A 12,250-nucleotide genomic window follows, 5' to 3' on the forward strand; every position below is an offset into this window, starting at 1 on the left:
CCTTGTCTCTATATACCATAACATAATATTTAACCTTGAAAACTGGCAAGAGGCTCTGAAGCCCACAATTATTCAGAACCCTCTGAGGCTCATCGCCAAGATGGTTCTGATCAGGTCCCAACCTGTGAAGAAAAGCAGATAACTGGAAAGAAAAGAAAAAAAATGCTGAGACGATGAAGTAGAGTAAGAGCCTCACACTCAGGGGAGGCTGGTTTCTGCTTGTAGTGATGAGCCTGAATCCTATTTCCTGGCCTTCAGATGATGGGGAGAACAAGACATCCCATACTCTTCCCTCATTTAACTCTTACCCCAATTTCAGCATCTGAATTTTTTACAGGATTCATGCATTTTTCCCTAACATGAGCTATGGCTACACACCCAAAGATGCAATGTGAAAATATTGTTTAAATATGGAAATTAAAAAATTGCATCCCCAAATTCTAGTTTCCCAGAACAAAGAAGATAATTACCTATATACGAGTATAAAAAACATTCATATAAGCTATGACAGTGCATTAGTGATAGCACAACAGTTCCATTTTAATTACATTTTATCAAAATAACAAAAAAAAATCTTTCTACACCCATAGCTCTCTTCTTCCTCAAGTTGTATATGACCGAGCACACATTCTGACACACAGGCTATAAAGAAAACAATGTTTAATCTTTGGGGGGGGGGGGGACCCTAAAATATAAAGGATAGGAAATTAATACCCCAGGGAAAGAGAAAGGGCTACACAATGCACAAAAATCCAACAGGACTGGGATCACTGTAAAAGTTTCCTCTGATGCCAGCTGAACCTGTGGGGTTCCACGCATATCTACATTTATCTTTCCCATAAGTCATTTAGGGGAAAGAAATTCAGACAAACAAAAAAAAAACAAACCACACATGTGAAATGTAACCTGGGAAAGAAGCCTTTTTTTTTTTTTTTAAACTGCAGTCCTAGCCTCCCCCACCTGGAGGTGCTGCAAAAGCACTGACTTGGGGAGAAGGGGAATGCATACTTCTTCCCGTTGTATCTTCTAACACAGATGAACTATGTGATAATACAGAAGCCTGTACAAAGAAAATATATCTTTATAAATGCCAAAATAAATATTTTTAAAGACCGAGCCTAAACATACACATTCATACATACACACACGCACACATACTGACACACACCCATAGAAAATGCTCATTGTACAAACTTCATGGGTTAGAGAGAATATGGTGGGAAGGACACAGATGGGCCAGTTGTGTTTCTATTAATTTCCTGATGTGTAAAGAAGCAAAGTCTTGGAAGGACTGACTGGGAAAGAAAACCCAAGCAAACACACGCAAAATCCTGTTCTTCAGAGGAGGAATGTCACTGTATAGATTCTTTAAATCAGTGGTTTTCGACAACTTCAACTGACATCAGAACCAATCCCCTCATCAGAATGACAGAACTAAAAGGAAATGTGCAGCAGGATCAGCAAAGGGTGGTGGGTGGCGAGATGTCAGGGGGAGAAGGTGGCCATTTCCAGCGAGACCCGCTGCCACAAATCCTTGGTTTGCTTGCTCCGCTTCATGTTCTGCAGGATGTCGTTGAATTGCATCATACCCATAGGCGTCAAACAGAAGGCGCTGCGGGCACTGCGGATGGCATTCACAAAGTCATCGTAGTCAGCTGGGGTTAGGTGTATTAACCGGTGGTGGATGTACTGTGGCATGGAGGAAGAAAAGAAAACAGTTATTAAACAAACTCCTCAGTACCTGGAGCTTCAGTCTTTCCATCACTCAAATCACTGTGTAGTAATTCTCTCACTATATCCGGGTGCTTTCCCTACCTGTCTACAGTACTTTGTGGGGTGCATTTTTTTTTTTACTGTTTTATTTTTATTTTATTAGGAATTGCAAATGTAAAACCAGTACACCATGCTGCTTTGTGGTCTTGCATTTATATGTGATTCAAACGACCACCATCACCACTTCTGTTCCGTCTCTTCTCTCCATTTAGAAAGCAGCACTGCAAACACGTCTGTGTATATGGCAAGCTCTAGAATGTATAAATTCTAAATGTCATTACTATATGATCTTTGCATCCTTTTCATTCTCTTGTTGCATGCAAATGCCTGATCAGGTATGATGGTGAAACTATAGACTAATACTGGGAAACAGGTGATTGATTGCCAAGCTCTCACCTCATTCATGAGCTGCTTTGTCTGCTTCTGAGTTCAACTCCACCATACTAGAGTCCCTGTCACTGAAAGTGGGACTCTTCTGGTATGCAGAACACAGCTGGCACCATGCAGAGTGTAACACTTACCCCTCAATTCTATATATGGCACTCAGAGTTGCACAGGCAATTTAATCGAACAAGTCAATTAGCACCCATAATTGGGTGCTAATGATCAATTATCAGTGCTAATGGGCATTAATTAAAATTTACATGCACATTTTTAGGCTTTAGGATCAGCACATAAACTTTACGTGTGGATCCAAAAAGGGGGCGTGGCCATGGGCGGACCAGGAGTGTTCCTGCAATTTATGAACATTGTTATAGAATAAGGGGGATCTGCATCTAATTTAGGTACCAGGGTATAGCTGGTGTAAGTCCTCACACCAAAAGTTAGGTGCGGGTCCCGGCGCTAAACGTATTCTATAAACAGCATCTAACTTTGAGCACCATTTACAGAATAGCGCTTAGTGCGGAGGGATTTTTCGGCGCCCATTTATAGAATTTAGTCGTCAATGTGATGTCTGACCTGCTCAATACCTGAATGGTTTGAGAAGGAGGGTGTGGGGTAGGGGGATGAACAGGGCTTAAACCAGTGGTGTGTAGGAGCTGGCTCACACTGGCTCACGTGAGCAGGCTGTTGATTTTTGGTCAATTTTGCGAGCCGGTTGTTACTGTCATCAGCTGGGGAAGGAGAGATCCTCATACGCTCCTGACCATGCAGTCTCCACTCTCCTCCATAGTCCGTACTACTGAAAATGTCTGCCGTGAGTTCCCGCAGCAATCTCACGAAACTGCTGTGAGTTCCCTCGGCAATCTCGCGAGACTGCCACGGGAACTCGCACCAGTCTCATGAGATTACTGCAGGAACTCACGGCAGACATTTTCAATAGTATGGACTATGGAGGAGAGTGGAGACTGCATGGGCAGGAGTGTATGAGGATCGTTCCTGCCCCAGCTGACCACTGGACCGCCAGGGCTGTGTAAGGTAGGAGCGGAGGGCTTTGTAAGGTGGGAAGAAGGGAGCAGGGAGAGGGAGCAGATTTGAAAAACATGCTGCATGGATGAGTGGGTTAGAAAGGGGAGAAGCTGTGTGGATGAAAGGGAAAGAAGAGGACAAGCTGCTGCATGTGGATGAGAAGAGAACTTAAGGGAAAAGAGAGGGAAACGTGCCATATATGGAGGGAAAGGAAAAGGGAGAAATGCAGCATATAGAAGGGGATGGAAAGGGGGACATGCATGCTGCTCATGAATGGTTGGGAAAGGAAAGGGAGATATGTTGCTCATGGCTGTTTGCTTTTTGGGGGGGAAATATATTGCTTATGGATATTTATTTTTTTGAAAACATATCTTTTCTATTGTTGTATTTAGCGGATTATGGAAGATAATACATTTCTGTTACTTTTACCAGTATTTTCACTGCATATATAAGCTGGCTTTCTTTGGGGGGGGGGGGGTCTCCAGTTTTTGTCTGCATGTTTCTTGTGGCCCCATATTTTGTCTATTTTCTATCAGTTAAGGGTCTGTCCATGTTCTGCATGTGTGACTGAGGTGGAGCATTCTGCTGGCATAGATTGGCTAAAGAGTGTGGCAAAAATCAATTGGGCATTTGGAATTTACAGTAAAGAATATTGTACATTTTAATATTATTTGTAAATTGGTTGCTGCCTGCATATATCATTTGTACCAATAGAATGTATAATACAGTTATATACATATCTACGGGTGTTGCTTTTTTGGAGAGACAGCCTGTTAAAAATTTACCAGCACACCACTGGCTTAAACTAAGATTTGAAAATATACTGCTTTAGGTTGAAAGCAAAGAGTGCATGTAATGAAATGTGTATGCGCTATGTTACCTGCTGAAAAGACCATGGGCACCATATTACCTCTGATTAAAAGCACACTACCAGTGCCCCCAAACACAAACTGCAGACTTGAGGCACTGCATGAGTTGTAGGGACTGACAGAATTACATAACTGGTATATGAGCAGATTATGGGTACCACATGAGCTGCACTGTGAGAAAAGGACTATGGGAATCACATGACATGCACTGACTATGGGACACTGTGCTACTGGTACATAGGTATTGAAAGTAGACACTGCCTCTCATGCATGGATGCACTGCATTATTTGCATGCAAGTGTACCACAGGCATCACGTTACCTGCATATAAGACTGCTGGCAGCGTTGGACGAGCTGGTGGAAAGCTGGAGTACGCAAATGGTTATGTACATGAGCTGGGTTGAGTCTTTGCAATGCCTCCATAATGATCTCCTGCAGCACGAATGGACTTAACACGCCTTTTGATGCCCCTACACAGAATTGATGGACATAGTTGACACCTGTAGTCAAGGATGGAAAAGTAACAATTTCTAATAAAAAAAAAGCAATGGAGGAAGTCCACCTATAGAAGTTGAGCGTAAGCAAATATCCTGATTAAGCAGTGCTGATACTAAAACCATATGGGCAGCAGAAAAATACCACATTTTAATAAAGAATATATGTGCTTTTCCTTAAGCTAGGCTCAAAGACACTATCATGGCTATGGCAGGAGAGTAGTTTCTCACAACTAGGTATTCAATGTGTACAAAGGTCTAACATTACTCAGTTCAAACTATGAACACTGTGCCTTACTTTAAGTCTCACTATTGAGATAGAAAATTATTTAAATTTCCTTTAGCAAGCACTGGTATACAGTATATCTAACTTCCCACAGACAGTAAACTTTCAGGAAGTGACTCATGATAGCTGTAAGTTATTTGTGGTACAATGTCCTGGTTTAGGGTGCTATACAGCTTTTTGAGCTATAAATAACTATTAAATGTGTTGGGGTTAATGAGGAGGTTCCATTTATTCTGCTACCTCAGCTGGTTATAAAACATTGCAAAGGCATATGGAACAGAAGGAGCTATATGAAGTGTTCACCACCATGAAGCAACTCACCGCACTCGAAGGCTGTATGGGGTGGGACTTAAGATGGAGACCATATGTTTTTAATATAACCACAGAGTTACTGTTTTCCAAAATCATTTTATAGTGTAACATGTAAAGCTGTCACTTTATAACGGATGACACTCTGAAAACTTGCTATCTTTTGTAATACATGATGAAACCTGGGATCATCTTTACTTCTGCAGAATACTCTTATTGATGTAGAATTAATAAAGATTATTGCACACATCAGGCTGCATCAGGTCCACACAGTAAATGACAAGATAAATTCTATAGAAGCAACTTCAAAAGACAACTTAGTAAAAAGACAGTAAAGTGTTAAATTGACACAAATTGCTCAGTTATTAAACACCATCAACTGATCTGAATTTACTTTACTAAAAGAGATGGAAAATGAAAATGACAGCACCACGATACATACTTCTTTGTGTGCACAGCATACATGCATGCGAGAGAGAGCACCCCTTACCCAATTTGGCAGCTAATCCCAAGAGCCATTTCACATCCTCTGTGTATGGAGGACTTCGGGAAAAGTTGTTGGGATGGTCATTGTGGGCTCTCCGCCCAAGCATCTCCAAAGCCAACATCCCTATGAGAAAGCAGCAACACAGAAATGGAAATCATATCTCATTCATGTAGGAAGAGAGATCATCACCCATGTGGATGAATTATGACAACACAACCTTGATCAGCAAGATTTATTAGTCTTTCCTCTCTCCAGCTGCAAGAGAAGTTTGTGATGGTTGGGGACCACATAAAGAGGACTTGGCTAACTATTAAAGGTATGAAGAGGGCTAGGCCTATCTGAACCTTAAGCAGCTTCTTGGGATGCCATAAAGCATTTAATAATACCATGTCAACATTGGTGGTTTTTCCCCTCAACCCTTAGTCAGTCTCTCCAAGTTTGACAGAGACAGACTAATAGCATCTGCTGTAACCATTTCAGGGTAATGAGAAAGCAAGAGCTACCACAGAAAATGGCGACAGTACAGAAACATGAGGCTCCTGAAATCTATATCAAGATCATAAGAGGTCCCAGGTTAAATGTTTAGCCTATTACTATGAACCTAAGAAACCACAGGTAAGTAAGATGTCTTTAGACAAGTAGCCAATTAAGTTTACTGTACAAGTGAGTGTTATCACCATGCAATAGCAACTGTTACTTTTTCCAATATTTCAGCATAACTTACCCCCATCTACATTTAGTCTAGAATTTCTAAAGCCAATTTAGAGTTCACTATGAGTAGCACAGCTCCTTGGTATCTCTCTCTTCCTACAGCCCTCCCTGGGAACTCCATTCATCAGGTAAACCACTTATCTGTACCGTTCTCTTCCACCACCACCATGCTCTCCTTTCCACCTTGCTGCATTGTATGACTGGAATAGACTTCCTGAGTCAGTACGTCATGCTCCGCCTCTCGCGTTATTCAAACCCAGGTCAAAGCCCACCTTATTGAAGCTGCTTTTAATTCTTAACCCTTCAATCAACTGCTTACCCATGTTGTTTCATCATTCCCACAATAAATGAAACTCCTTAAATCTCTTATTCATCCTGTTTGTGATGTGTGTACAGCACTATGTCCATCTAGAAGTGCTAAAGAACTGGTAAGTAATAGTAGCAACAACACAGGCTACTGAACAAAAAAAAATAAAAAGGTTTGTCTAGATTTAGTTATCTATAGCTGCTATCATCCTGGAGGACCAGGTCAACCTACTTCCCTATGACCCAAGAATTCAGTATGACTTAATTTTATCTAATCCTTAAAAGAGAGATCATCCTGGTCAGAAATATTAGAAGTACATGTGCATTTAGTGTCTTTGGTTTGAGAGTTAAACGCTTATTGTTAGTGTTTATCGGCGGTTTTGTTCCTCCTTTGTTGTATTGTACTTAAGTAGCTGTTTGTGACTTGTTGTTTTTTTTTTATGTTATGTCTCTCAATACTTAATAAAGACTTCTATAAATTAAAAAAAAAAAAAAAAAAAGAGAGAGATCATCCTTACCAACTCGGTAGGCAGAGTGGAGGTAGTGCAGACCCTGGGGGCTCACTGGCTGACTGTGCTGCTCATCTTCTGAAGGAAAGCCCCCTGTCACAAGGGAATTGGGCTGCGGGGTCAGTGTGGTCAAAGAAGCTCCCTGAATTGCTGGGAATGTTGTTCCTGCATGGACACTCCCTACTGGAATCAAGAAAGAGCAGTGTTAAGATAGAAAGATGTGCACTTCCTGCTGCTTAACCGCCCAGCCCCTATTAAAGGTACTAGCACAGACCCACTTCAGACAAGGCTTCAATAAGGAAGACTGGCAATAGCAGCTCCTGTAAATCTGTTTAAGGGGGGGGAGCTTTCAAACACTGAGAAACATAACAATTTGAAGTTTAAAAAATCAAAATCTGAAGTAAAAAAAAAAAAAAGACAGCAAAAGCATAAAACCAGAAGTGACAGACAGGGGACAATAGTAGAATTCCTACAGCTGCAAAGGTTAAATGCAAATTAAAGTAGCTGGCATTTTAAACACTTGTTCTCCCACCCCTAATAGTATGAGATGAATGTGAAACATTCTGATTCTGCTAAAAAGATATGCAGACTGCATAAACACAGCACACAAGTTTTGCCAGTGACCACTGAAGCATCTTCAGACTGTAGGAGATCCTTGGGTAACAGTACTAGAAAACACATGACCACATTTTAAAGGAATGACCTTTTGCTACTTCCCTGCCTCTCTGGCAGTCAAATCAGTAAAAGAAACAGCAACAGAGCTGACACAGCATGCACCTTAGCTCTCCAAGGCAATTTTTCTAACACCCTATGTAACATGGTAGGGATGAGCAGCTGAAGAATGGGGCACATTAATTCACCCTTGCCCCATCCTGATACTACTGTTCTCACAGTACTAAGCCCCAACAGAGAAGCAGATCAGAGAAGTGGGAGACAGGAATCTAAGGAGAAATGGTAGAGAGGAGAGCTGGTGAAAATCATAAGGGGGAAGGAAAGGTGGGACAGAGAGAAATCAAGTCAAGGAGAGGTAAAGTGGATCTTGTGGGTGTGTGAGGAACAGATGATGTGGATGTGAATTTAAGGAAGTGGGAGATGGAGAGATGCCTGAGGGAAAGAAAGGAGAGAGAACCTGGTGGGTGGAGAGCAACCTAGAAGTAGCAGAAAAAAATGGGAGACAGGAATAGCAAAGCAGAAGGAAGGATGAGCAGAGGGAATTATACACCACTCCATCTGCACTCTCCTTTTCTTAAATTTACATAAGTACATAAGTATTGCCATACTGGGAGACCAAAGGTCCATCAAGCTCAGGATCCTGTTTCCAACAGTGGCCAATCCAGGTCACAAATACCTGGCAAGATTCCAAAAAAGTACAAAACATTTTATACTGCTTATCCCAGAAATAGTGGATTTTCCCCAAGTCCAATTTAATAATGGTCTATGGACTTTTCCTTTAGGAAGCCATTCAAACCTTTTTAAAACTCCGCTAAGCTAACTGCTGTTACCACATTCTCTGGCAACGAATTCCAGAGTTTAATTACACGTTGAGTTAAGAAAAATTTTCTTTGATTCGTTTTAAATTACTACATTGTAGCTTCATCGCATGCCCCTTAGTCCTAGTATTTTTGGAAAGCATAAACAGACGCTTCACATCTACCCGTTCTACTCCACTCATTATTTTATAGACCTCTATCATATCTCCCCTCAGCCGCCTTTTCTCCAAGCTGAAGAGCCCTAGCCGCTTTAGCCTTTCCTCATAGGGAAGTCATCCCATCCCCTTTACCATTTTCGTCGCCCTTCTCAGCACCTTTTCTAATTCCATTATATCTTTTTTGAGATACGGCGACCAGAACTGAACACAATATTCGAGGTGCGGTCGCACCATGGAGCGATACAAAGGCATTATAACATCCTCATTTTTGTTTTCCATTCCTTTCCTAATAATATCTTACATTCTATTTGCTTTCTTAGCCGCAGCAGCACACTGAGCAGAAGGTTTCAACGTATTATCAACGACGACACCTAAATCCCTTTCTTGGTCCGTGACTCCTAAAGTTGGACCTTGCATGGCGTAGCTATAATTTGGGTTCCTCTTTCCAACATGCATCACTTTGCACTTGCTCACATTAAACGTCATCTGCCATTAAGAAGCCCAGTCTCGTAAGGTCCTCTTGTAATTTTTCACAATTCTCCCACGATTTAACAACTTTGAATAACTTTGTGTAATTGGCAAATTTAATTACCTCACTAGTTACTCCCATCTCTAGGTCACTTATAAATATGTTAAAAAGCAGCGGTCCCAGCACAGACACCTGGGGAACCCCATTAACTACTCTTCTTCATTGAAAATACTGACCATTTAACCCTACTCTCTGTTTTCTATTTTTTTAACCAGTTTTTAATCCACAATAGAACACTACCTCCAATTTCCTCTGGAGTCTTTCATGAGGTACTTTGTCAAACGCCTTCTGAAAATCCAGATACACAATATCAACCGGCTCACCTTTATCCACATGTTTGTTCACCCCTTCTAAGAAATGTAGTAGATTGGTGAGGCAAGATTTCCTGTCACTAAATTCATGTTGACTTTGTCTCATTAATCCATGCTTTTGAATATGCTCTGTAATTTTGTTCTTAATAATAGTCTCTACTATTTTGCCTGGCACCAACGTCAGACTCACCGGTCTATAATTTCCCAGATCTCCTCTGGAACCTTTTTAAAAAATCGGCGTTATATTGGCCACCTTCCAATCTTCCGGTACCACGCTCAATTTTAAGGATAAATTACATATTACTAACAATAGTTCCGCAAGCTCATTTTTCAATTCTATCAGTACGCTGGGATGAATACCATCCGGTCCAGGAGATTTGCTACTCTTCAGTTTGTAGAACTGCCCCATTACATCCTCCAGGTTTACAGAGAATTCATTAAGTTTCTCTGACTCATCAGCTTCGAATACCATTTCTGGCACTGGTATCTAAATCGTCTCGTGCATGTCATGTATAACATTGAAACAAATTTTTAAAGAAATAGTCCTGTGTCCTTCTTAAGAAAAATCAGGACTACCCTGTAGAAAACAGGACACTTGGCTATCCTATCCTCAAATTCAGGATTTATTCTCATATGCCTTTTTTACCAGTTAATCTAATTATACTCTGCTTCCCTTAATCTTTGTTATATGATGCATTATAAACATGTCGATGGACATTCAATTTTGCATCTACGCAGACAACATGCAGCTAGTCATACTCACTGAACCCGACTTACCCACTGCCCTGAATAAACTGAATAGCTGCTTAACAGCAATTCAAGAACGGGCTAAAAACAAACTTAGCCTGAACCCAAGTAAAACATAGCTTCTGTGGGTCCCTAACATAAGTGGTCACATACCTGACATTGAAATCACTCCTGGGAAACATGAACTCCCCCTCAAATCACGAGTCAGGAACCCTGGAATACAGCTAGACTCAACGCTTACACTGATCCCCAAATCAAAATCATGAGCTGCTTCTATCATTTGTGACATACATTGAGAAGGCAAGTCTTGTCACAGTGGTTCAAGACTAGATAAACGTAATGCACTATACACTGGTCCGACTACAATGGGTTTGCACTAGCTCCAATTGACTGTGGGTGGAGGGAGGGGGCTGCAAAAAAATTTGAAAATTTGCACGCAGAATTTTGCAAACTTTGTGCACAGAATTTTGAATTTTTTTGCACGGAATTTTAATTCTTTTGGCGCACAATTCCAGCAGGAGTAAAAACTCTATAATAGAATAGACACCCCTGATGTGGATAGCATGAAGAGGGACCTAGCAAGACTAGAAGAATGGTCCAGAAATTGGCAACTAAGAGTTAATGCTAAAAATACAGGATCATGCACTTGGGCTCCAGAAACCTAAGGGAGCGGTACTATATTGAGGAGGGGGTGGGGGGGGGGAGTACTTATGTGCTCGAAATAAGAATTAAGACTTTGGGGGGGGGGGGGGTTATTGTTTCTGATTATCTTAAGGTGGGGCCAAACAGGTAGAAAGGGTGACGGCCAAAACCAGAAAGATACTTGTGTGCATAAGAAAGAAGAATAGACAGTAGGAAAAAGGAGGTGACTGTGCCTCTGTATAAGGCTCTGGTGAGGCCCCACTTAGAGTACTGTATACAATTATAGAGACTGCACCTTCAAAAAGATATAACCAGGAGTCAGGTCAGAGGGCGGCTATTAAAACAGTCAGATGTCTTCATCGTAAAGCTTATAGAGACACTCATACACCTCAATATGTATACTTTGGAATAAAAGACGAGAGAGAGGAGATATGGTTGAGACATTTAATACCTCGAGTGCATAAACGTACAGGAGGCAGATCTCTCAACCGAAAGGAAGCTCTGGAATGAGGTGGCATAAAATGAAGCTGAAGGTGGACAGACTTAAAAGTAAATACTTCTTCACGGAAAGAGTGGATGCGTGGAATGACTTTCTGGTGGAGGAGACAAGGACTGTATCTGAATTCAAGAAAACATGGTACAGGCATCTGTGGGATCTCTTAAGTAGAGGAAGAGATAGCAGATGATATGGATGGGCCTCATGGCCTTTATTTGCTGCCATTTTCGTTTGCTGTCGTTTTCTCGGTTTCTACTTTATCTATCTAAATGTTCTATCTTTGCTCACACCCTATGGTGTCTATTATAATGTTTTATTGCATATTGTGTTGGCATTATAATGCAGCATACTATACAGCAAAAGCAGAAGATGATATTCCCTAACGTGAAATGTCCCAAGTCAAGAGAAAAAGATAGGGGAGGACCAATCTAAAACATACACCCGTATAAAAGTGACAAAATCCTCAAATTCATTAAAGCTTCTGATAACGCTGAGCTCAGCAGTGTCAGAGAATTTAGTTGACAAACCTTTCAGACAAGAAATGTCTTCAGTTTAAGACGCTGTGTGTCTTTGTTGTTTTAATATGTTAATTTGAGGATTTTGCCACTCAAAATCATTCATACAGATATTGATTTAGGATTGGTCCTGACTTATTCTTGTTTAATAGTTCTCCACCCCACCCCCCTTTTATTTGTGGTCGAATGAGAGAACCCTTAAAGCTGC

At 41.1% G+C, this 12,250-nt stretch overlaps 1 protein-coding gene across 2 annotated transcripts in view; it reads right to left on the bottom strand.

Moving 5' to 3' along the window:
* Positions 1-671: 671 nt before the first annotated feature.
* ZSWIM8 (zinc finger SWIM-type containing 8) overlaps positions 672-12,250 on the bottom strand; it is a 279,619-nt gene continuing 268,040 nt past the window's right edge. The window contains exons 23-26 of one of the 2 annotated variants that reach the window (XM_030203397.1): positions 7,164-7,337; positions 5,632-5,751; positions 4,374-4,522; positions 672-1,689 (exon numbers count right to left, since the gene is read on the bottom strand). In XM_030203397.1, coding sequence (XP_030059257.1) covers positions 1,486-1,689; positions 4,374-4,522; positions 5,632-5,751; positions 7,164-7,337 — 647 coding nt within the window. In that variant the 3' untranslated portion in view covers positions 672-1,485. Of the gene's footprint in view, positions 1,690-4,373; positions 4,553-5,631; positions 5,752-7,163; positions 7,338-12,250 lie in introns of both variants that reach the window. The other variant, XM_030203396.1, reaches the window with a different exon arrangement.

Source organism: Microcaecilia unicolor, chromosome 5 (assembly GCF_901765095.1).
Source record: "Microcaecilia unicolor chromosome 5, aMicUni1.1, whole genome shotgun sequence".
Lineage (NCBI taxonomy): Eukaryota > Metazoa > Chordata > Amphibia > Gymnophiona > Siphonopidae > Microcaecilia > Microcaecilia unicolor.